General features: G+C 40.6%; 1 protein-coding gene across 2 annotated transcripts in view; it reads right to left on the reverse strand.

The window, feature by feature from the left end:
• The window catches only part of BTC (betacellulin), a 48,848-nt gene extending 21,783 nt beyond the window's left edge, over positions 1 to 27,065 (reverse strand). For both annotated transcript variants that reach the window (XM_027971082.3, XM_027971079.3), the window contains exons 1-2: positions 26,692 to 27,065; positions 3,360 to 3,458 (exon numbers count right to left, since the gene is read on the reverse strand). In XM_027971082.3, coding sequence (XP_027826883.1) covers positions 3,360 to 3,458; positions 26,692 to 26,755 — 163 coding nt within the window. In that variant the 5' untranslated portion in view covers positions 26,756 to 27,065. The remainder of the gene's footprint in view (positions 1 to 3,359; positions 3,459 to 26,691) is intronic.
• Positions 27,066 to 27,088: the final 23 nt, after the last annotated feature.

Genomic DNA, 27,088 nt, shown 5'->3' on the forward strand with positions numbered 1-27,088 from the left:
GTATAGTAGGTAGCTCATAAGTACTGACAAACTGAATAAATGTTTCATTCAAGGTCTTAAATGACGGACTAAAAATGGAATGCTTAAAGACTGGGGCTGTTGGCAAGTAAAATCCTGAAATCATTTAGAAACAAGGACTCTTAAAAATCATTTAATTCAGGGGTCCCCAACCTCCAGGGTGTAGACCGGTACTTCCTGTCAGATCAGCAGCATTTGAATAGAAATAAAGTGCACAATGGACTTCCCTGGCGGCTCAGAGTAAAGAATCTGCCTACAGTGCTGGAGACTTGAGTTCTCTCCCTGGGAAGATCCCTTGGAAAAGGGAATGGCAACCCACTCCAGTATTCTTGCCTGGAGAATTTCAAGGACAGAGGACTCTGGCAGGCTACAGTCCATAGGGTCACAAGAGTCAGACAGGACTGACTTCCTAATACTTTCACTTTTTCACTTTCAAAGTGCACAATACAAGTAATGCAATTGAATCATCCCCAAACAACACCCCCATCCCAGTCTGTGGAAAAATTGTCTTCTATGAAATCCATCCCTAGTGCCAAAAAGGTTGGGGACCACTGAAAGTCACTTCTTTATTTTACAGGTTCCAAACTAAGTCTTTGAAAGCTTAAGCAATGTGCTCAAGGTCACATAGTTACTCAACAGAGACAATCTGCTCCTGTTTTACGTTAATTTCTCTCTCAAGAAACTACTGCCATTTGCACTTTCAAGCAATTGTTTTTTTTTTCATAATTTTTCTCCTGTATTGAGCATTCTGGTCTTCTAAAGTGATTCTAGACTATTACCATGGGAATTAACAATACACATTCTAGAGCCAGTCTTTCCAAGTTCATGTCAGGCTACTCTGCTTACCTGTGATCTTAAACAAACTAGGAAACCAACAATTTATAGACTGAAAGGGCAATCTACAGCCTCTATAGAAAACAGCAAGGAATTTGTTCAAAAATTTTAAGTGGAACAGCCGTATGATCCAACAATACCACTCCTGGATATTTATCCAAAAATCAGGATCTCAAAAAAGAAGCTGCACTCCCATGTTAATTGTAGCATTTTCACAATAGCCAAGATGTGGAAACAGTGAAAATATTTATCAAGAGATGAACTGATAAAGGAAATACAGTATATACAGACAATGGAATATTAATCAGTCTTAAACAAGAAGAAAATTTTGCAATATGCAGCAACATGGATGAACCTGGAAGGCATTATGCTAAGAGAAATAAACCAGTCACCAAAGGACAAGTAATACATGATTCAACTTATATGAGCATCTAAATAGCCAAATCCACAGAAACCAAGTAGAATGGTGGTTGCCAGGGGTCATGGAGAGAGGCCTTGTTTGTTGTTCAAGGGCTATAAACTTCAGTTCTGTAAGATAAATAATTTCTAGAGATCTACTATCCAACATCAGAGGCTATAGTTAATAATATATGCTAAGTCACTTCAGTCGTCTTTGACTCTACAGCCCTATGGACTGTAGCCTGCTAGGTTCCTCTGTCCATAGGATTTCCCAGGCAAGAATACTGGAGTGGGTTGCCATGCCCGCCTCCAGGGGATCTCCCCGACTCAGGAATCAAACCCAGGCCTCTTAGTCTCCCACATTGGCAGGAGGGTTCCAGGAAGCCCCAGTAATATTGTATTGTGCACTAAAAATGTTGTTAAAAGTTCTCATGATAATAACAAAATTTAAAAATACATTTAGGAGGATAAGTAATATTTTTTAACCCTGTCAATCATCAGATTACAGAATAATCTCCCAAAGGAAATATGAAAGTGTCATTTAAGACATATGAAACCAGACTGAAGGAAAGCACACACATAAAGTAGGCTTTGTCCTCCTCACTACACAGGTGACAAGACCCACACTGTCATGATCTAAGACAGCCATGGACTCCACAGCCCATGGGCACTCTCCAGACCACCCACTAATGGGAGGGAGGAAAGAGGAAAGTTGGGCTGGAACGGATGACTCACATCAGGACGACTTGCTCAGCGTGTTCCTGGCTCAGTTACAACATCCCCAGGACACTAGGAAAGGAGTACTTGCACCAGGTCACCATACTGCAGCTCAGAGAAGTTTCCAGAGATTCTTCTCCACTCTGCCCTACTTTCAGAATTGGCCTATGTTGTGTTGTGTTTTCTTTTGAAATAAGAAATGGCCCCTGTAGAAGATCAGCCCATACAATGTGTAAATGACAGACAGACCTTAGACCAGAAGTCAGTCAACTGTGACCCAAAAACCAAATCTGGTTCACAGCTTGTTCCTCTAAAAAAAAGTTTTATTGGAAGACATCCAAAGCCATTCATTTGCATACTGTCTATGGCTGAGAGTTGGACTGTGAAGAAAGCTGAGCACCGAAGAATGGATGCTTTTGAACTGTGGTGTTGAAGAAGACTCTTGAGAGTCCCTTGGACTGCAAGGAGATTCAACCAGTCCATTCTAAAGGAGATCAGTCCTGGATGTTCTTTGGAAGGAACGATGCTGAAGCTGAAACTCCAGTACTTTGGCCACCTCATGGGAAGAGTTGACTCATTGGAAAAGACTCTGATGTTGGGAGGGATTGGGGGCAGGAGGAAGAGAGGATGACAGAGGATGAGATGGCTGGATGGCATCCCTGACTCAATGGACATGAGTTTGAGTGAACTCCAGGAGATGGTGATGGACAGGGAGGCCTGGCGTGCTATGATTCATGGGGTCGCAAAGAGTCGGACATGACTGAGTGACTGAACTGAACTGAACTGAACTGATGGCTGCTTTCAGTGGTAGAGCAGAGTAGTTACAAAAAAGACCATAAGCCCCACAAAACTTCAGTTTTTACTATCTGACTCTACTAAAGCTGAACTCCGCCTCAGACTAATAACTTTGAGAATACTAATTCAAGCATCTGTAAGGTAAAATATGTTCTAAAAATTGATGACTTCTTCCCTTGTTTTAAGTTATAAAATAGAAAATAAAATTTTAATAGAATGTGCCAACTTTCTATGAATCTAGTCTAAGATATCACATGATGCTAGAGGCTGGAAGTCACGTCTATGATGGAATGAGAAAGACCTGAGTGTCAATCCCAAAACTGTAGTATACCAGTGGTGTGACCTTTGGCAATTACATATTCTTTCTAGCTTCACCTTGAAAAAAGTAAAAAGTGTTACTAGCTCATAGAGTTCTTGCAAGGAGTGAATGCATTACTGTATGTAAAGCCCAGTGCCTGGTACATTAGCAAGTGCTCAAAAAACTATATGGTTTTATGATTACTGTATTATCAACAACTTAAAATTTAGGGAAGTCAGCTTTCTGAGATTGAATACAAAGCTGATGAAACACAAAGACATCACTAGTCATGCATTACCTGGGCAGTTTTCTGCATGATCTCCACAGAGAAGGCCATCATTTTCAGGACTTCTGGTTGAATTCCCATCTGCCAGAACACAGTGGAGGATCACTAGACCTTCAAGTTCAAAACAGAACCAAAACAAACATGAAACCTTGAAAATGTGCTCAAGACAAAAGATTCTATCAAAGTCTCGACCATTTACGAAAATAACAAGCCTGTGGCTCCCATTTCCAAGTTATTCTCTTGCATCATGGAAGGGGCACCCAGGCCAGCATGTCTCATTTTTTAAGCTAAAGGCTCAAGACAGAATTTTCAAGCCAGTATCACTTTCTGGGTTTCCCTAGTGGCTCAGACATTAAAGAATCTGCCCACAACGTGGGAGACCTGGGTTCAATCCCTGGGTTTGGGAAGATTTCCTGGAGAAGGGAATGGCAACCCACTCCAGTATTCTTGCCTGGGAAATCCCATAGACAGAGGAGCCTGGAGGGCTATAGTCCATGGGGTTGCAAAGAGTCAGACACGACTAAACAAACAACACACACATCACTTATATCTGATGAGACTTGGCCCTATAAGTGAGAAGACTTAGCCATAGCTGTGATGGAGCCTTATCCTATAAGCAGAACAACGGGAGTTCTCAGCCACCTGATGAATATGCACTGGTGAGCTTCAGGGAGGAGGGATAATGAACCCATGTGGCAATGTGTTTTCTCCACTGGTCTTCACACACCCAGTGCTTCTCAAGTTTTAACTACTCAGTGTGCTTCCTTCTGGGGAGATGCAGACTAGATATTCAATTCATAGGAACTATTTTAAAATTTGAAGTCCCTCCAGCTTAGTAACTCTGTCTCTGAGAAGGACAGGCCTCATGGAAAAGCAGGGGGAGGAAAGGAACACTGTGCTGAGATTAGGAAAGTTTAGAATACCAAGGGTAGTCCTTGCAGGGATTCTGATTCAAACAAACCAACAGTAAAAATCACAGTAAAGATAATCAGGGGAATCTGACAATCTTAAGAAATTATTAGAGTGTCAAGCATGATAGGAGAAGGAAATGGCAACCACTCCAGTATTCTTGCCTAGAGAATCCTGTGTACAGAGGAGCCTGGTGGGCTCCTGTCCATAGGGTCGCATAGACTCAGACACGACAGAAGCGACTTAGCATGCATGCATGCATTAGAGAAGGAAGTGGCAACCCACTCCAGTATTCTTGCCTGGAGAATCCCAGGGATTGAAGAGCCTGGTGGGCTGCCATCTATGGGATCGCACAGAGTCAAACATGACTGAAGCGACTTAGCAGCAGCAGCAGCAGCAAGTGTGATAATGATATTGTGGTTTAGATTTTAAAAACAGAATCTATATCTCTTAGAGATATGTATTTAAATACTTATTAAAGAAATTAATGTATCTCTGATTTGCTTTAAAATAATCCAACAAGAGAAGACAGGTGTGTGGCAGTGAGGGAAAGACATAGATGAAACAAGATTGCCCACATATTGATCATTGTTGAAGCTGGGTGGTATGTATGTCAAGGTTCACTCTGCTGTTGTCTCTACTTTTACATGTACTTTAAAATATCTATAATAAGAAGCTGGAGAGGAGAGGGCAGAGGAGGAATGATAAAACTGCTTGGGAGCTGGATGATCCTGAGTTCATAATCTGTTTTTGCCACTTTACAGCCCTGTACCATGGGCAAGTTTCATAACCTCTCGGTTCCCTCATCGGCAAGATGGAGATAATTATTATCCCTTCTTCAGAGTGCTGTCGTGAGGCTCAAACCAGCTAAGTATGCAAAGCACTTAATGCAGTGCTAACACTTAATCAGTACTCAGTTAAATTATTAAATCAGTACTCAGTACTCATTATTATGCAACTAGTAGGAACAGAGTAACTTGCAAGAACAGAGTAACTTGCCCACTGGTTGTGTTGACAAGGTTCTAAACTCCACGTGCCCTTCAAGTACAATTAAGCTCAACAAACATCCACAAGCACCCCTAAAACACACCTGTGGACAGGAAATGCCCTATTCTCAAACTCTTCCAACGCTGCTAAGGCAGGTAATCAGCCAACCAAGTAATCAAAACACAAAGCGATAGTATTATACCAGATAACAATAGAATCTAGAAAGTTCAAAGGCTGGAAGAGTTTCAAAAACAGTTTTTTCAAAACAGAGAGTTTTTTCTATCTCTATTGAATTGGGGGGAAAAATTTTTTTTTTAAAAAAGAGATGGTACTTAGCATTGGAAACAGTGAAGAGAAAAAGAAACTCATATCCATTGATAACAGACAAATTATTACTACTCTTCCACAGGACAATTTATCAGGACTCTTAGCTTTTAGCTAAAAGCTTAAAAATTGTACAAGTGTTTAAATCCAGTAGTCTCATTCCTAGCAATTTTTCCCAAGGAAATAAATTAAAATACATAAAAAGATTTCACTACAAAATTTCTACATGTGATGGCTTATAAAAAAAATTAGAAATTGGCCTAAATATCTAACAATAGAGAACTGATTAAATATATAGGAAATACTTCCATGTAATAAAATGCTCTTCAGTCATAAAAATCTGTTTCAAACATTTAAAAATATCCCTCAGTAAGAGAAGCAGTTTATAGAATAGTAATTAGTGAGATCTGAGTGTTTTTTCCTGCATGTGCTTGTGATAAATATAAAAATATCCACATAGATAAATAGTTTAAAAAAAGATGGGTAAGTAAATAGATAGAGTTGCCCACATGGTTAGAAGAATTTTTCCTTAATTATCCTAATTTGCACTTTCTAATTTTTCTACTTGACTATTCTGTTTGTTGAAACAAGAAAAAAGGAGCAGCTCAAATTAAAAAACAAAACACAATTTGGCACAACTTGGATACCAAATTTCTATATATTTTTCTGCCTTTAACCCTATTACCTAGCTTCTCCTTTCACACTTAGAACAAATCAGAAACAGTCATTTAAGACTTCTCAAGTACAGGAATTGTATATTTCCCAGCTCTGAAATCCTGTTATTTAACACAGAGCACAAGGGATCTTCAACAAATGTTGACAGATGAGCAATCTTAGATTAATCTATGAACATACAAAACAAACATTAAGTTCAAAGATCCCAATGTCAATGTCCAGTGGAAAATTTTATCCTTTTTTAATTATAAAACAGGTTTAAATCATTTTTAAAACCCCATATATGGGCTTTCTTCATGGGTAGAATCAGAGGCATTAATTCTTCAGTTAATCTGTTCTGATGATGGAAATTGAAAAAAAAAAAAACTAAATCTGATAGAGATTTAACATCTGCAAACTAAGGATGGCAATATCTTCCTCTTAGGAGTATTGTAAAATGTAAATTAACATAAGAAAAGATACACACATGGCTCGGCAGATAGTGTACAACTTTTAGTCTTCTTGAGCTCCTTCCCTTATCACTTTATAATTTAACATAACATTCTTTATTCCCACATGACAGAGGAGTCCTGATTCCATGGAAATCCTGCCGGGGCCTCCGAACACTCTGGCAGGCTGTGCCCAGGCTGTCTTCTGTTAAGGCTCACTCCACATGCTGGCATCAGTTGGCAAAGAAATTCCACTAAGGAGAGCCCCTGGAAGGATCCCTTGGGTTAGGCATTCTCGGGCTAATCAGACACCAAGTTCAAGGCTCTGGGACGAGGTACACAGTTCCTCCTACTCCCATGCAATAAACTTCATCAGCTAGTGGTCATGAACCAAATCAAGCTTGATTTTGAAGAACAATTTACTTGGTCTGCATAGTTTTTTAAAACTGAATCATGATGGTTCATATCAAGCCTGGATTTTTCTGCTTCTATTTTAAAAGTGGAAGTCTGAAACACCTTCATAGCAACAACTAGCTGGAACCTAGTAGCATGTGACCTCTTTAAATGCCACAGACTCCACCAGGCTTGCTGAGTTCATTCATTTTAACTTCCTAGACCCTGACAGGAATCTGAGTGTGTGATCCATATGGAGAGTCTCAGAAATCAGAGAAGTGCTCACAAAAGCATCTACTCAATATTGAAGGCTACTTCAAAGAGAAAGGATGCTCCTGTTTCATCCATAATTCAACAGATATTTATTAAACATTTTGGGTTTGGCACTGATGCAAGACACTGAGTGTTCAAAGACAACAAATATTATCACTACCTTCAAGGAACTCATATTCTCATAAGGAAGATCAACACGCAAATCTATAAGATATAATGTGATAAGCAGAACAGAGGTAACATGGGAATAACACAGGGTGGAGAATCAATTTGCATACCAGCAAAACCTTCACAGAGAAGGTGAGAATTACAGTGACTTTTTAATAGGTAATAAATGCTTTTTTTAAAACATCAATAACTTCTAGAAAACAAATACTGAGTTATCAAGATAACATGATTATATTATATTGCTTCAGCAGTTGACAATATTTATGTGGTAATGATAGTGTAAATACTGATGAAAGTGAAAGTCACTCAGTCATATCCGACTCTTTGCAACCCCATGGACTATATAGTCCATGGAATTCTCCAGTCCAGAATACTAGACTGGGTAGTCTTTCCCTTCTCCAGGGTACCCAGAGATTGAACCCAGGTCTCCTGCATTGCAGACAGATTCCTTACCAGCTGAACCACAAGGGAAGCCCAAGAATACTGGAGTAAGTAGCCTATCCCTTCTCCAGAGGATCCTCCTGACCCAGGAATCAAACCATGGTCTCCTGCATTGCAGGTAGATTCCTTACCAACTGGGCTATCAAATGTGTCATAAAATCAAGACCAGTGATTAGCCAACATAGACCATGTAGAGTAACTAGTTATGATTAACTGTTATCTATGCAGTGCTCATCATTAAGTGTTTAGAGTATTACCCTTATAGTCACTATACTGGAATGAGAAGAGAAACTCAACAAGTCTAAACTTGACAACTCAAGAAATAGTATTACAAGCAAATGGTTTAGCAATACAGAGGTAAATACAGAAGCAGCACCTTAAAGAGTCAAAAGCGGTTGATTCTAGCAAGGTGAAGAGCCAGGAAGGCAGGAACAAAGATCTGCTAGTCAATATTATGATCTTTTCAGCACTATTTGATTTTTTAAAATCTGTGTATGCGTATTACTTTATTAAAAACAAAATTAATTTTTAAGAAAAAGACAACTAAAATTGTAACTAACCAGGGCATTCTAAATGAAAGAGACAACTTATAAAAAGGCATGGCATGAATAATACAACTTGTCCAGTTCTTTGGAGGGTGGGTGGGGATTGTGATGGAAGAAAAGATTGGAGGGCCTGTAGGTCACAAATGGCTAACAGCCATGTTAATTACTTTGGATCTGCTTCCCTGGTGGCTCAGACAGTAAAAAAATCTGCCTGCAATGTGGGAGACCCAGATTCCATCCCTGGGTCAGGAAGATCCCATGGAGAAGAAAATGGCAACCCATTCCAGTGTTCTTGCCTGGAAAATCCCATGGACTGAAGAGCCTGGAGGGCTACAGTCCAAGAAGTCACAAAGGGTTGGACATGGCTGAGCAACTAACACTTTCACTTTCATGTAGTTAAAATGGGGTCATCGAAAAGTTTTAAGTGAGAACCATTGTGATCATCTGTTTTTCCACTTTGAAAAAGTTCCTTTAATACCAGTACAGGTGATTCAGACACACCTAAATGAAGGTGGTGGCAACATAATCATACGGAGAAGAAGAAATGAACATGAGAGATATTCACAAAGTGAAGTATAAACAAAAAAAGACTTGGTGACTAACAAGCTAGAGTAGGAGGTGGGGTAAAAGGAGTCTAGGATGACTCCAGAGTTTGTGACTAGAGTTACTGGTTGGATTGTGGTACCAACCACAGGTATAAGGTATACAAGAAAACAAACAGGTTGAGGATTGCTATAGACTGTTTTGTTGAAACCTAATCTCGAATGTGATATGACTAGGTCGTGAGGGTGGAGCCCTCATGTTTGGGATCGGACCTTATGAGAGACACCTCCCAGAGCTCCCTTGCTCCTTCTGCCATGTGAGGACACAGTAGAAAGATGGCTGGCTATCAACCAGGAAGCAGGCTCTCTCCAGACACTGAATCTGCTAGAGATCTTCATCTGGGGCTTAACACCCTCCAGAACTTTGAAAAACAAATGTTTGTTGTTTAGAAGCCACCAAGTCTATGTTATTTTATTATAGCAGCCCAAACTGAATAAACTAGGCATGGAGAAAAATTCATTTTTAGACATTCTGAATCCGACATGACTGTGTCTCATTTACAAATAGTAGATAGATATTAGATCTGGAACCCTGGAGTGCAGTCAAATCTACAGGTTCTGAATTTTGGAGTCATGAAAAATAAACTGGTATTTAATGGCATTGATATGGATCTGTTAGAACTGTATGAAAAGAAAAAAAGCTGACTAAGCATACAATCCTGCAAAAAAAAAAAAAAAAAAAAAAACCAGTATCACAGAGGAGCAGAAAGAGACGAGCTCTCAAGGGATCAAGAAGGAACAGCCACAGAACTAAGAAGAGAAGTTTCCTAGAAGAATTTGATCAACTGTACATGGTGACTCAGCAGTAAAGAACCACCTGCAGTACAGGAGACTTTGGTTGGATCCCTGGGTCGGGAAGATTCCCTAGAGGAGGAAATGGTGACCTACTCCAGTATTCTTGCCTTAAAAATCCCATGGACAGAGGAGCCTGGCAGACTATAGTCCCTAGGGTTGCAAAGAGTTGGACATGACTGAGCAAAAGCAGGGATAAAGGCTGATGGAGAATTAAAAATAAAAACTGAAGTATATGCATTAGATTTGAAAAACAAAAAGCACTAACAATATCTTGCTAGATGGAAACGGCATGAAATGTGTGCAAATAACTGCAGATTACTCTTCAAAGATTAGAAAGAGAAGGGTACCTTTAGTCAATATGTACAGAAGAGAGAATTACTTTGCTTTCATCTTTATTATGAAAGATAATTGACAGGAAGATGCCAAAGGTACCGGGGAGAGGCAAAGGATGAGTTAATAACAGAGGCAGAGAATTTGGAAAGTGTAGCCCAAAAGGCAGGGCCACTGCAATTGCAAGGTAGTCCTTTGCCATCAAAGTTAGCAGTTCTGGCAGGTATAACCTTATTTCAAGTAAATGAAAAGTCCTTGGTGAATAAAAGCTTAAAGATATCTTATATTCAATATATCTTACCTCACTGATCAAAGAAACACACGTTCTGGTTAAAATGAGTGGGAAATATCTAATGGGTTTCTCCACTTTCACACTACTAGCATTTTGGAGCTGGATAACTCTGTTTGGGGACGCTATGCACTGTACTATGACTAGCAGTATACCTGGCCTTTGCCCACAAAATGCCAGTGTCTCCCCCCTTTCTTCCTCCATCCAACCCTAAATGTCACAATCAAAACTAGCTCCAGACCTTGCCAAATGTTTCCTTGGGTGAGAAATTACATTGGTTGAGAACCACTGAAATTCTCTTCAAACCATTTTAATGTTTTTTTGTATCCAAAACATAGCTCTCTTTTTTTAAATACATTCCTTTAATCTAATTCAACTGCATAGCTTCAAAGGCTCAAATTTTGACTTAAAAAATTTCTTAGGGAAAATGCCATTATCTTATGGAAAGATCACCAGATTCAGTCATTAATTCACCACTTGACCTTGAGTTAATTAACACACTATCCTGACCTTTTTCCCAAAGAAAAAGTACAATCAAAGGCTCTCTGCCTATCCCATGATCTAGTTCACAAAAATCAAGTGAAATAATTTAACAAAAGAATTTTTAAAAGAAGATACATTATTAAAATTATCAGAGAACTTATGGATTTTATTTTAGAGAAAAATGAAAGAAAGTATGATCCTAGATGTGGAAAACATAAGATTTTCATTTAAGAGTCACAAATTATATTAAATTTCAGAATTAGTAAGAACCTCAGAGGTATTCAAATCTCCTGCCAAACAACTCTCATGGCTAAATTGTCTCAGTCATGTGTGACTCTTGCAACTTTATGGACTGTAGCCTGCCAGGCTTCCCTGTCCATGAGAGAGACAGGCAATACTCCAGGCAGGAATACTGGAGTGGGTTACCATGGCCTCCTCTCTGGGATCTTCCCAATCCAGGGATTGAACCCGTGTCTCTTACGTCTCCTGCACTGGCAGGTGAGTTCCCACTAGATCCTGGAAAGCCCCCAACCAACTCTCAGCTTCTCTATAAAACATCCCCTGAGAGAGTTCATTAAGCTCACCTTTAAAATTTTGGCACAGAGACTTCTAAGGCATCCCATTTCAATGAGACCATTCATCCATTCTTTTGATCACAGTCATTCATTCAAAATAAATATTAACCATCTCTTTCTAAACCTCTATAAATGCTTCCTGATATTGAACTAGTTTTTTCCTTCCTATAATTTTACTCTGCTAATTGGATTCACATAGAATAAGTCTCATCTCTCTCATGACAGATCCTCACATATTTGAAGCCAGAAATCAAGCCTTCCTGAAAGAATTTCTCTTCCTCAGGTTAAACATCCTGGTGACTTCAATCATATTTTACCTGAAGTCACCAAGACCTCTCATAAACCTTACATCCTCCTTAAACACAGGGTTAAAATAAAGCACTATTTTATATGCTTCAGCAAAGACAGAGTGGGGCTCTCAGCCACCACACTAAAGGCACCATAAGCAGCCCCATAGCATATCAGCCCTTTTAAATTATTCCATTAATTTCAGGGGTTTTATGCTGCTTAGAATAAAAAGAAACTCCTAAATTTCTTATATGCTAGAAGGCAGTGTACTGATGGATTTTTTGTTCCTTTGTTCTGTTTTGTTTCAATTTTCACCTAAACATGAATTTGCACTTGTCCCTTTATATTGCATTAAATTTTAGCTGTCATCCAAATATTTCACAATCTCTTTGTTTTCTTATTCTTTCATTCAATCTATTATCCATGTCTCCCTGCTGCACATGACCTGCAGAATTCTCAGATGCATTCAAGCAATAAAAACAAAATAACACACAAAAAAGTTAAATTAGCTGCACTTACTAAGTGACTAGACATTGAGTCTGTATTTCTGGGGTTGGTTTTTAAATGGCGAATCTACTCATAAAGACAAAAAGGAAAAGAAACTTAATTCTACTTTAGTGAGTCAAAGCTCCATTTACTTTTCTGCACTTTGAGATTCTCAAATTAAAAATTATGGAATTTATTAGAAGTATTATCCCCGTCAGCCAGCATAGAGAATGAAGTCATTGGGAACAATACAAGCATTCAAAGAGACACAGTTTGACAAGGAGCATGACCCGTCATCTCAAAGCTACTGCTAATGCTGAGGTAAGTCAAATACCAGCTGGGTCAACTATTTAAAAAGATCAAATGTGACCAAGCCAAACAGTCACATATGTTGTATTTGCCTCATCTTGGAGCTGAACTTTCCATTTTTAGACCCAAGTGCATTTTATATTTTTAAAATAAATATAACAGTATCACAAAATGTTCGTATGTCTATATTCTGATAATTTAGGACATCTACTTGTGTCTACTAAATCCAGTGATTTCCTGTGATATCATATCAACCTTATTTTAGGATTCAAATCACACACCATGTCCCACTAGGCAATCCAACTGTAAATCAACAGAGAATATATCAATTTACAAATACAAGCAGAAATCAGAACAATATTTCATAGTCAAATTCCCAAAAGTTCATTTATATTAGAGGAATTAATAAGAAAAGGATATGTTTGGAGTCAAATGGAGCTGTATTTGAATCCTGAATGTACCTTTTAATTTACCAGCTTTGTGATATGATTAAGTTACTCAACATGGAACTACAGGGTGTCCATCTACAAATGGAGGCCCATAATACATGACTTACAAGGTAACAATTTAGCTAGCTGCTTAAAGAAACTGGAAAAAGTAAATTATCATCATTAACCTTGACAATACCTGTCACAATATAGGACTCAACAGAATAGCAGCTATGGGACCAAAAGCAAAAAAATTCTTACTACTCTAGTAAAATATAGATTCTCATTCTCATTAATGGATACTGACATTTCTACATTTATGATGTGATTTGCCTCGTGTATAAAGTATTCCTATGAAACAAACTACAAAAGATAAATAAATGTACATATACCTATTACACTTCTAAAGTGCAAGATGAAATATGTTCAGTGAGAAAAACCTGTATGTTGGTCTTTTCACATGCTGTTTTTCTCCAGTGTTTTTTAAAAAATAATTAATGTGAATACACTTCAACCAATTAATAGAAATACATCATCTTATGCATTTCTGTTTCTTTATATTTTCAGTACAGTCTGTCAGCAACTCAGCATGCTGTTTATGTCAGATGGGTGCTACTGATTCAGTTGGTTTGTTAAATAAGTCATTGATACAAATATAACAGATAAATTCATATCTTAGATGATACTATTTAGCAATCAAATGTATTCTATATCTAATTTTTCATTTCTGAAAAGTAAAATTAATAAAATTTTAAAATTTAAATCAATGTTAGAATTTAGGCAGCTGGGAAATTTCCCCAATGTATCTCTATTGTTAAAAAGAAAAACAGAATCCTAAGTATGCATACTATACACAAAAAGTATTTTCTACATCCAAAAAGAGGACATATCTAAAATGGATTTGAAAAAAATATTCAGGGGTAGAAATCCTTTTTAACATTGAGCTTGTGGGTGGCTGAGTAAACCACTCTGAAATAGATTAAGTTTGACATTGATGTTCTCCTCCATCTTTCGGTGACTCCTTTCCTATCCTTTTTCCTTGTTGTCTTTTCCCCTCCTATAAACGAGTATCCTCCTGTTGCTTTAACAGTTCCCCTAATAGAACATAATTTCTTCCTAGATTTCCCTTTCTAGATGCCTTTGCTTTCAAAGCATACCTGCAAAGAAAGAAATTGTTTAACTCAACAGAAATATTCTAGAACCAAGTGCCTCAACTGGGTCTTCTGAGAGCCTGAGGTACAGATTAAGGGATTATCACTTTGTTGGGGATGTACAAACTCTGGGTCATGAGAATGAGAAAAGAGGAAAGGAAAGAGACAACGCAATGTCGTGAGTGTACCCATCAGTCTGGGTGCAGCTCCACAGCGAGTCACAAAGACAGAAACGAGTGACACGTTCGCTCATCCATGGTCTATGTAAAAAGTCTGTAAAGGAACTGCATCTTGAAGTAGCACAACGGGAGAAAGAAGGCGGGAGGAATTTCTCTTCCCCAGTCACTTCCATCACCCATTTCCCACTGGATGAAATTTACCCCACTGGGTGCTGCCTGCCCCTCTCTTTGACTCCTTGGTGAATGAGAGGCTGGAATGCCTGCCCTGGGACATGGCCTTGTATCTAGTCCCGAAAGAGGGGCAACCTGGTATGAATAGAGAGTAGATCAAGGGACAAGGGAGGTAGTTGAAGGGCCCTTAAGAAATGCCTGACTTTGTGTCCCAATATAGTGGAGTATTTGGTGGCATCAGAACACCTTAGAGGGAGCCTTGTTCCAGGACAAGGAGAGATTTTTCTAATATCTCTCAAATCACACCACCGGAAGGACTATGTATTCTTAAAAAATTAAAGGACAAGTTCCAGATTTTCAGGGCTAGGAGAGGAGGCCTAGAAAAGGGTAGAGAAAAAAATGAGAGTCTTCACAGTTATATCCATTCAAAATAAGGAAAGTAGAATACGAACTCCTTCCTCCTTCAACACAAAATTTTATTCAAAATGGTAGAAACAGTATCTCAGTGTTTAAGAAGGACTTAGAATGATGGATTGTGTATATTTAACTCATAAAAGAACCCCACTATAATATTTTTAAAGCTCAGAAAGGGAAGCATTGTAACAACCTGTCATATATAAACTAACTCATATATCTGAAAACTGTCAACACAATGCCTTTGCAGTAAATTAACCTTTCTATTTTGGCCATTGACCATTATTAAATCAGTGACAACAATGACTAAATTGAATAAGAACCCTATAGTAACCTCGAGTTAGTTTCTTAGAAATCATCAGTTGTCAAAACTTGACTTTTTGAATCCTATTCCTTTATGCTAAGGCCAGACAAGACAGTCAGACATTGTAGCATTTTAATTGAAAAGCTCTGGGCTCACTGAGTTCCCATAATAGTTCAACAGAGGAAGCAAAAGGAACCAAGGAAAAAGAAAAATGTGTTATCAAGGAGGATTATCTGAGTGCAAAGTGAGGAGGAATAGCGAAGTTGGTCTCTCGATCAAGCGATAACACAGCCTCTGACCCATGAGGAAACAGTCATCAAACTTTAATAATGGTAAAGAAAAGAACATAGGGTTTTAGAGTAAATGCTTACCCAACCTAAAAAAGTCCCAGCATTTAGGCCCTTAAAATAAGTTATGGTAAGTTAACCCAACTTAACATTAACCCATTATTATCTTTATTGATCAAACCATTCGCAGAGACCAGAAATATCAGTCAGTCAATATCAGACAGTATATTTATAAGTGCCAGGGCTCCCCTGATTGGCTCAGATGGTAAAGAATCTGCCTGCAATGCAGGAGTCCTGGGTTCGATCCCTGGGTCAAGAAGATCTCTTGGAGAAGGGAATGGATACCTTTTCCAGGAGACTTGCCTGGAGAATTCCATGGACTGAAGAGACTGGTAGACGACAGTCCACGTTGTCACAAGCAGCTGGACACAACCGAGTGACTAACGGTAAATAACTATAAAGAAAATAAATTCTAATAGCGTTCCAAAAAGAGGCAAGGTGTTGAGCTGAAGAAATCACTGGGAAAAGTTTCACAAAAGAAGTTGGAACCAAACTGAAGCAAAGGTAATGACATAGAAAGGAGCTGAGTATGCTCTGGGGGACAATGCGTAAAGATGTCCAATCAGAGTGAAGAATTATACACAGAACTATTAAAGAAACAAGGGCCTTCTTGATGTGTGTGGTGTGACTGTGAAATAATTCAATTGATTTTCTTGTGTGACCTATGAAAATAAGACTCATTAAGAAACAGTCACACCTCGTATTTCTAATTGAAACTTTGCAACCTCTGTTCACCACATCCTGAATAAAGCATCTGACTGATCTAGAAAACCACTCAAGAAGTATTTAATAGGGGTGGATGCTGTTGGGTAGAAATCAGTAAGAAAGAACAGAGTGCATTTTGTTATGCTTCTGTCAGGGCCAATGAAAAGTGTATTCATTTCATCTGGCATCTAAGTCACATTTTTGTCCTTCTTGCCCTCTCTTACAGGGTAATTTTCATTTATTTAAAAGTGAGTAGAGAATCTTCTCATGGAAGTTTCCTATCACAGGATGGCAATTTTATAAATGTGTCTCCTGAAATAATAACATTTGAAATTTTAGTCAACAGAATTTATCAATTATAGTTATGTCAGGGTTTTTTCCCTTTGCAATAGGATCCCAGGTGATAATTATTATCCCAACAAATGGTAAAATATAGAGTCCAGAGTCTTTAAGGCAAAAACTGAGTCTATGGCATGGGGTTGATACTATATCCCAGGATATACTTTCATCACATCGTATGAGGGGTACATGATGCTGTATTGGCATTGTTGGTTGTGTTAACCTTGATAATTATAGCTGTGGAAAGACATGGTTACTGAATACAGTTTGGGGCAGGGAGAGGGAGGGAACAAGTGATTTTCTTGTTCGAATTCTTTACCATTGGCCCCCAAGGCCTCCAAATGTCCCACCTCTTCTCCTCTCAGGGAAGTCAGCCGTCAGTTTCTTAGTTTGAAACTCTATCTACCAACCTCCAAAGTATCCCCAAAGTGAAGTGGCATCATAGTAACATCCATCATTCACAGAGACATAAGAACCCTCGGTGGTCATTTGGTCCAACTCCTACCTCACCTGGGAATCACCTCTATACAACCTTCCTAAATGCCACCCAAACCACAGACATATCCAGGCTCTCGAAGCTCACCACATCCCAAGGCAGTTGATTCTATTTTTTTCAGAGCCCTACTGGGAGAAATTTTCCTAAATTAAGGTAAGAGTATCTACTATGTACAAGAATCCTCAATTCTATATTCCTCTGTACTGGGAATATAGCTGTGACAAATCAAATAAAAACCCCTGACATCATGAGTCCCATTTACATTCTAATGGAACTGTTGAAAACATGGTTATAATGAGGCAGATTTCTGCTTCATTTTTTTCCTTTGCATGCTTCCAGTGGTGAATATGATAGCAATTTCCTTTGATCAAAGTACAAACAACACTCCAATAGGCTTAATGAACACAATGATTCTATTTTTCCTTTTTAGACACATCTATGAAATAATTTAAAAGTTATCTACATATTCATAAAGTTAAGAATATTAATAAATTTTGAGCAATTTTTAGCCAATTATCTGCTAAAATCTTTTCCTGCATTATCCTATTTTATCCTCAATACACTCCCATGTCTCTAGATGATAAGTACTACTATCATCATTGTCATTCTATAGATAAGAAAATGTAGCACAGAGAGACTAAGTAACTTTCTCAACCTTATAAGACAATTATTATGGAACAACTTAATATTTATGCAGGGCTCTTGGCTCTTTAACATCTGAAGAAGTTATTCTGCCAAAAGAAAACTTTTCTAAAACAACCAGGTTATTTTCCATTTGTCTGACATTTAGAAATGAATTTTGACATTGCATCATCATTCATTCTTCAAAAATGACAGTTTATTCTCTTTATATAAGGTAATTATTTTCATAACTCCTAACAAATGAGACAACCTAATTTTGATGAGATTAAAAGTATCAAAATTATCTTGTAAATATTTTATTTTTCTCTGCTAGTGAAGAATGACTTTTTATCTGATTCACCTTAAGATGCTGGGTTTGGGGGTCAATGTCAGGCAAGTGCTGGAAAGCTTTTCATTGCACAAAACTAGGATCAAAATTGGCAGTTGAAGAAGAATCCACTGAGACTTTTTATTTTTAGAAAGCAGATAAGCATTTTGCAGCACCATTTCTTACATTTGTTCCTTCCTATCAAAACCAGCCAAAATAGAACTCTTTTTGAGAATTTGTATCTATTGCCTGTTTCATAACTAGTGGGAAGAGGAATTTGAGAAATAAAGGCAAGGGAAAGTTTTCCCACAGGTTGGTAGGTGCTGATTGTATTTTAGAAATACCCAGAATCAAAATATCTACAATTTTTAAAATTAATACTTTCATCTATGCTTTTCAATTATCCATTATAACAGCCCGTGTTAATCTAGAACTAACTATATTGCAGGCACAGCTTAAGTGCCTTATGCAGTAACTCACTCAGTCCACATAACAATCTCAGTTCTGTTGCTGTCAGCTTTTACAGATGAAGAAACTGATGCCAAGAGGGTTTAAGAGATTTGTCCAAGATGAAGTTGTTAAACCACAGCGCCAGGGGAGTCATGCCTAGATGGTCCAGCTCAGAATCTATTCTTTTGCCCACAGCATCACATTGACTCAGAATATGCTCTTTTTACTCCTTCTCAGTAATAGGCCTACAGATGCAATCAGGAGGAATCTAAAGCGAGATTACCCCTCTCCATCTGCACTAAGGAGCGTTCCCTAAGTGTCACAGTGTTGCAAGCATTCCAGGAAAGTGCAGGAGTCACCCAACAGGTTCACATTTGTTTAAGGACAGGATCAGACTAGGATGGTCAAAGTGATTTTAGGCACAGACCAAAGGAAAACACCTGGCCTGATCAATGCCAACTGTTCACTACCAGCTGGAATGGCCTGGGCCTGGGACATGAGTGGGCAGGTTTCCTGGCTGGGAGGAAGAGCCAAGAGTCCAAGAACCTGAGGCGTAGCCCAAGCCAAGGATGCCACAGATGTGCGGGTAGGCAGCAGGGAAAGCAAAGACGGTAGGAAAATAAACTTAAATGCTTTTTAAATAAGAAGAACTATGTTCCTCTTAAATACAGTGATACATATTGCGCTTTAGTGTTTATCCTCTGCTGTCCTTCTCATTCAGCCACAGATACTTAGCTACTGTGATCCAGGCATTGCCACTTCATCATCATTGTTCAGGCTCATAAAGCCAGAACAAGTTACTTAACACCTCTATGCCTCATATCCTTCAGCGTAAATGGGAATCATCATTATGTCTAGCTTGTGTGTTCAGGGAATAGTGTTACATGGATGAAACCAGATATTACACATTTAGAATAGTGCCCAACATGCATACTACATAATTGCTCTGCTATTATTTTTGGTGTAAAGATCAGTGAGGTAATGGTATTAATATGGAAACACTTTATCAATTGTGAAGTTCTCCAGAGTGTAAAGAGTTATTATGCTGAGGTTTCATACCCAAGGTTAAGCAGTTATCTGAGTACATAGCAATGTCTTGGGTCAGTCACTCTAGGAGATTAGACTAGTCAAATGCCAGAAAATGCCAGAAACCCAGTAGGAAGGTGGTCATGAACAAGTCAAGTCTTGCTAGGTCACTTCAGTCATTTCTGACTCTTTGTGACCCTATGGACTATAGCCCACCAGTCTCCTCTGTCCATGGGATTCTCCAGGCAAGAATACAGGAGTAGGTTGCCATTCCCTTCTCCAGGGAATCTTCCCAAGCCAGGGACTGAACCAGTGTCTCTTATATCTCCTGCATTGACAGGCAGGTTCTTTATCACTAGCACCACCTGGGAACCCCCAAGTCAAGTCTGGGTCTCCTCAAATGGCCTCATTTAAGCTCTGATGAGAATTCCCTGTCCTTTCTACTAGGCTGTTTGCATTAGAGGAAGAAATAAACCTTCTTCTCCTACTCTGGACAGGCCTGAGCCATTGGCTCACAATGCTAACATCTAACCATCAAGGAATCCATATAGTGGATAGTTATGAAATACTTTGACATAATATTAGATAAGTCAGAGACTCCCTCAATACTAACAAGTCAGACTGCATTCAGCCTCCACAGCAAATCTGTCTCAACTTCTATGGGAACCATCAAAGGTTTTCATATATTTAATACTAAGCAGAAACCCATAAATAACCAAGTCGTTACTCCCAGCTAATGAAACACACATGTGTTAGGAACAGTTCTAATCATATAAGAGAGCAAGTCACCTCACACCTCACAAAATCCAAAGGGCATTTTCTTTAATGAACCAATGGAGAATGCCCTGAGTCCAATGCATTTCCCTCCCTGCTTTAAACACCTGCTCTAAAAGCCTGTATTTTGACTGATGAGATCTGCCCTTCAACCAAACGTGTGAGACACAAGTAGCAGTTCTGAACCTAAAACACAAGTAAACTTACTATTTGCCAAATAAAGTCCCTTTGTGAAGGCATCTCTAGCACCACCGGAGGCGAGTTCCAAGTAAGAAGAGATGAAGAAATGTGTCCTTCTACATCATCTCTGAGTTGTGAGCATGTTTTGGCAACAAGAAACAGCTGTTTTCTTTACTGAAACTATTCTTCCCTTCATGCCTGGGCACTGTCACCAACAGCCACTTGCACTCATTCATTCATTCACCAAAAACTAGCATGTTTTCAGCTCCTACTATGTGCCATGCACTTTTTATACATCTCAAAGATAAGGCTAAATTAATGAATAAATCCACGATTTTGCAGAGCTGTGGTTTAGTCACAAAGTCATGTCCGATTCCTTTGGGACCCCATGGCCTGCAGCCCACCAGGTTCCTCTGTCCATGGGCTTTCCCAGGCAAGAATACGGGAGTGAGTTGCCATGTCCTTCTCCGGGGGATATTTTTGGCTCAGGAATTGAACCTGCATCTCTTGCATTGTAGGCAGATTCTTCACCACTGACCCACTGGGGAAGCTCTTTGCAAAGAGAAACGCTATATCAGTAACTCATCCTATTATACAACCAATTGGGGCGCTTTGAAATAAGAAGCCTGGACACAAACACTGTCATACTTTCTGTCACTGTTTTGGAATCAGCGATTCTGGTCTGGAGGTCAGGTAAATACTATACTGTGTGTGCTCAGTCGCTTCAATCGTGTACAACTCTTTGTGGCCCTAATGACTATCGCCCACCCAGCTCCTCTGTCCATGGGATTCTCCAGGCAAGAATATTGGAGTGGCTTTCCATGCCTTCCTCAAGGGGATCTTCTGCACCCAGGGATTGAACCAGCATTTCCTTCAGCTCTTGTATTGCAGATGGATTTTTTACCACTGAGCCACTGGGGAAGCCCAAATGCTATAGTACATATCCTTTAAAAACAAACATAAAGAATGCATAAAAGTACTTCTTGGCTATTTGACTTGGTGTTGCTGATAATCAATGTAGGTTACTGCCTAACTGATACTAGTTAAGATGGAATACCCCATCTCTCTCCAACCATCTAAAAAATCTTTTGTAAAAAAATATAGCAAGTACAGATTCATGTGAGCTACCAAGATTCCTTTTTTTAAGATACAAATATGCCTGAGCAAGTTAGCAATCATTAGCAGCAAAAAGTATAGCCATTTTAATCAGATTGCTTTCCTCTTAAATTTTATTTTGGGAGACTCTTGACCAACTAGAATATGGATTCTTTGTGGATCCAAGGGTTGTCTACAAATTTGGAAGTGTATCAGGATTATGGATTAAGCCTAAACTGCCTGCAGCTCAGATTCTGGATAATCTATTTGGACTACCCTAGGAAGACACTAATTGTAACAGCGTGCTATACCCTTTGCTCAATCAAGTCTGACTCTCTGGGATCCCATGGACTGTAGCCCAGCCAGGCTCCTCTGTCCATGGAATTTTCCAGGCAAGAATACTGGAGTGGGTTGCCATTTCCTATTCCAGGGGATCTTCCCAGTCCAGGAGTTGAACCTGTGTCTCTTGAGTCTCCTGCACTAGCAGGCAGATTCCTTACCACTGTGCCAAAGCTGATAATCATGGTTTAGATGGGTGCCTCAGGCTTCAGTTTGGTACCTGTTTCACTGACTCACCTCTAACCTAGGCTCCTAGTAGTATTCATGCCTGTGTCCTGACATGAGCTGACTTCTATTAGTATGTGTGTTAGTCGCTTAGTTATGCCCAACTCTTTGCAATCCCATGACTGTAACCCACCAGGCTCCTCTGTCCATGGGAATTCTTCAGGCAAGAATACTGGAGTGGGTTGCCATTTCCTTTTCCAGGGGATCTTCCTGACCCAGGGATTGAAACCCCATCTCCTGCATTGCAGGCAGATTCTTTACCATCTGAGCTACAGGAAGAGTGAGAGAAAACAAGAGGAGGCTTTCCCACCGGGCTCTCCACAGATTTCAAGAGTACACGGAACTGGGGCGAGCAGTCTCAGCAGAGATGGAACAATGCCCAGGGTGTGGACAGACACAGGCACTCTCTTTCCTGGGCACCTTTGACTTTAGCACAGATATTTGCAGGCCAAGTTGGCGGAGCCATTTTCAGTGGGCACAACAAAGCCTGTCTGCAGTACTGGGGTCTTTCTTGCAGAATTATTTGGGAATTTCCACACAACAACTGAGACTGGAGCAATAGCAAAATTCGATTTGTAACACTTGTTAATATGCAAGTGTGGCCTATGAAACCTGGAATTTTTGAAAAGGAAAGAAAAAACTCCAAGGCTTTTCTAAGCCAAAAAAGCATAACTGAAGAGGCAAACCCTAAAATCCTCACTGTGTGGGCCTTCAGCTACTTCCTTTCTATAATGAGAATTTTACTTGCTGCCACCTACCTGCTTTACAACTTGAGTCAGATATTACATCATGAATACATTCATATCTTCAAGAAGAAAAAAACAACTTACATATATTAATGGTGCAGATGTTTATAAGGAGCAGAACATATTTTTGATCTTAAAACTCATTCATTGTTTTTTATAAAGCATTTTTTCCCTTTTTCACTGGTTAGGATTTTAGCTTTAGCCTGTTATAGCAATGGATGAGAAGGAGAAATTTATAAGGAATCCAACTTCTTCAAAATTAAAAAAAAACTTTAAACAAAGTTATTGCCCTTTTACTATATTTATTAAAGAAAGGAGCATGTATGATTCTTTTTTGTAAAGATAAAGTTTATAGGAAACAGAATCCATTACAAGTAACTGGAAATTAAATGTTATTGTAGAAAGATTTTGCTCTTAAATTCCCAGGAGAAATGTTGGTTAAAGATCAGGAGAGTGTTGGAACATCCCTGGTGGTCCAGTGGCTAAGATTTCACACTCCCATTGCAGGAGGCCCAGGTTTGAACCCTAGTCAGGGAACTAGATCCCACATGCCTCAACTAAGAAGAGTCCACATGCCACGGCTAAAGAGCCTACAAGTCTAACAAAGATCAAAGATCCCAAATGCTGCAGCTAAGACCCAGGGCAGCCAAATAAATAAATATTTTTTTAAAAGATCAGCAAAGTGTCAAGTTGATAAGGACCTTAGTCTCATCTAAAGTAACCTCTTTACTTTACAGAATGAGAAAAACAATGCCCAGAAAATTGCAATTTACAGACATCTCAGAGTCATGGAATGGCAGAGCTGGAACCAGGTCTCATGTCTGTTCACTGCCAGCTCTCAAGGCACTTTTGCTATGAGACACACACACACACACACACACACACACACACACACACACACTAGAATATCACACAAGCCATTGCTCACATTCTTTTCAAGAAGTAAATAAAATAACATGTGACTTAAATTAGGAATGAGACTTAAAAATTAAGTATGTGTGAGAGAAATAGAACCACTTAATGGAAACACTGAGGTCAACAAATTACATCCTTTGGCATTTTGCAAGGAGTGGAGCCTCTTAGGGAATCTCAAGACTGAATTCAATTCACTAAGCCAAACATTCAACAAGGCAGTTGCACACTTAGCTTACCCTCAGTTACAAGAGCACTGGATCAGAGCTCTGTTTGGTTTTGCTTTTTCATTTCTGCCTTTTGACAAGTTTTGAGAAAAAATTAAAAAGCACCATGTGATAGTTAATAGGAAAGAATGCCCATCAACCTGGAATAGTTATTTCTACTATAGCCATTTCTGCAGGCACATCACCCTAATCTTTGTCCCAAATCAGCTCTTGCCTGGATTATATCTATGAGACAATCATGTACTCTGGCCCCCTCTCCTTTCACACTGCACTTCACTGCCAGGCTTGTCTCCTTAAATCATTGTTTGCATTATATCACTCTGCATTCAAGACTTATGATGGTGTATGTTTAATTGTTTACTGATTCATCAAAATATTTTAATCTGGCTTCTTTTGGCTCTTCATAATCTGTCTGCCTCTCATCAATTCTACTTTCTGGCAAGCAGACTCCAGGAAATTGATCTCATTCCCATCACCAACACTTTGGTAAATACTTTTCCCCCTTCTCCTGCCCCTCTCTCCACTATTTCAAATTGTATGTGTGTGTGTATGTGTGAATCTGTCTGTGTATGTGTGCACACACGCTCAGTTGTGTCCAACTCTTTGCAACCCCATGAACTGTAACCCACCAGGCTCCTCTGTCCATGGGATTTTCCAGGCAAGAATACTGGGGCAGGTTGCCATTTCCTTCTTCAGGGGATCCTCCCGACCCAAGGACCAAACCTGTGTCTCTTGGGTCTCCTGCACTGGCAGGTGGATCCTTCACCAGCTGAGCCATCAGGAGGCCCTCCCTCTCTCTTAACTATTTCAAACCCAGCCAAGCTCCAATCCAACCCACTCAAGTCCTCCATGCAGCGTCCCCACTGTTCCATTCCTCTCTATTGAGTTCTCCTTTCTCTGGTTTCATGACATTTTCTCCTATTGTTTCATATCTGTTAGTCCTGCGTTTCTAAATTTAACACCTATCTTTTAGGTCAAGAATCATGTTTTAAGACTCTCTTGAGCCCTCTTCCCACCCCCATCCTAATATGCTCTAGCCTCTTGCTCACTGTAGCAGATTCTCAGTGAACACTTTGACAGTAGGACAAAGCAGATAAAACAGAGGAAGAAAATGCTAGTTTCACCCAAGTGATGCTGGTAAAAGCATAGTACTGTCTCTAGCCCTACCTCTCAGGCTCACTGCCCTTCTTCAGGCTCCACATCACTCCATCTCTAAATTATTTCTGACTTCTCCCTCTGCAGGCTCTGTAAATCAGTTCTTTCTCTCTAACCATGGTCTAAGTCTGATCTACTTCCAACCAAGGCCATGACACCTTTTAGGCATCAATCTGACTCCAAGAACACAGCCAAATGGAAGTTTTCATTTAGACCTCACCTCTTTTCCTCCATAAGAGAAAGCCCAGTCCTTTCCAGACTGGAAGATAGTGTCCCCTTCACACAGACACTTCAGCTGTCACACTGGTGCTCCAAGTCCAGACGTCCCTCCCGCTCGTCCCAGCCAGGACTACAGAATACTGCCAGTTGCCCATCCCTCTGCCCGCACCCCCTACCTCCAATGATCAGGACGCAGAGGGGACACCTTGAAGTAGTAGGATCTTCCCACCTGAGTATCTTCCTGCTACTTTCCCATACTGGAGGGCGAGGGGAGCCTTGCTTCCAGCTCTATAAAGTCGCCAGCATCCGAAGCTGCAGCTCTCTCTCTGCCAGCCCTGACTCCCAAGGAGGTGAGGAGAGCCTCCAGGGAATCCCAGGCACCCTGCCACTGCTTCCATTAACCACTCTTCCCTAACAGGTGACCACACCCAGTAGTCCCTAACCTACCCACTCAGGTTTCACCTTCGAGGTGAAGAAAAGTCTTCTCTCTGCAATTTCTCCTTAAAATAGGAAATCATATATTCTAAGTGGAGCATCTATGTGTTTCATCAGTAGTACTAGCCCTCAGTGAAATACCTCATCTCCTTTTTCTTTACTTTCCTATCCGCAGCAGAAGACCCAGAGGATCTCAAAAGTTGAGTCTTTTTTCCTCCCCTTCTCCTGTTCCCCCTAACTTGGCCAGCAACAAGGGAGTGTAATAATTCTTCCCCGGGCCCTCTTCAGCTCCCTCTGCCTCCCAGGTCCTCCCCCTCCTACCTCTAGTACCCGCCCAGGGCGCACACACAGGCAAATAGCTCTCCACCAGGCTCCACACTCCCCAAGGCCTGCATCGCCAGCCAAGGAGTTCCTTTTCCTCCTCCTCCCCGGGATGTCTTCTAGGTCTAGTCTCCCAGGCTCCCACTTTAGTGGATTTCCCTGCCACCACTCCTCGCTCGCGGGCATATGCGCCCCTGCCCTCCGCTTGGCCCCTGCCAGCAGGATCCTTGCCGCCCTCGGGCCGCCCCCTGGGCCCAGGGCCGCTGCAGCAGGTGCAGCCCCAGGTGTCCAATTGCTGGATCCTCCAGCTACCCAAAATCCTGCAAGTTCTTCGACCCGCCCCTGCCAGCCGCAGGGCGCTCTCGGAGTCCAAACGCCAGCGCGGAAGATTTGCCCTCCTTGCGACTCCACCCGAGACTCTCCTCCCGGGTCTCCAGTGCCCAGTGCGGCCACTTACCCAAGGCGAGGGCCGGGAGCAGGGGCAGGGGGCTGGCGCCGCTACCCGGGGCGGCCCGGGCCATCAACCGTGCTGCGGGGCCGCGCAGCCCCTAGACGAGCCTCCCGCCTCCTCCTGCGCCCCCTTCCCGAGCCGCGAGCGCCCGACCGGGTGCCTGGAAACGAATGCCCGGAGCCAGCAGGAAGCGAAACTACTCCCCAGGCTGGCACCCGGGCTACCGCGCGGGCAAATACCCAGGGCAGGCGGCCGGGAGGTTCGGCGAGTGTCGCCGGGAGGAGGGAGCCTCCTATTTATCCTCACTCCCGTGGCACACACCCCACCGACCGGGCGCAGGACTCCGCTGCGGTGACCTCCACGCCGTTCCCACCCAAGTTACCCCACACCCACACCCACACTC

The sequence above is a fragment of the Ovis aries genome, chromosome 6, assembly GCF_016772045.2.
Source record: "Ovis aries strain OAR_USU_Benz2616 breed Rambouillet chromosome 6, ARS-UI_Ramb_v3.0, whole genome shotgun sequence".
Lineage (NCBI taxonomy): Eukaryota > Metazoa > Chordata > Mammalia > Artiodactyla > Bovidae > Ovis > Ovis aries.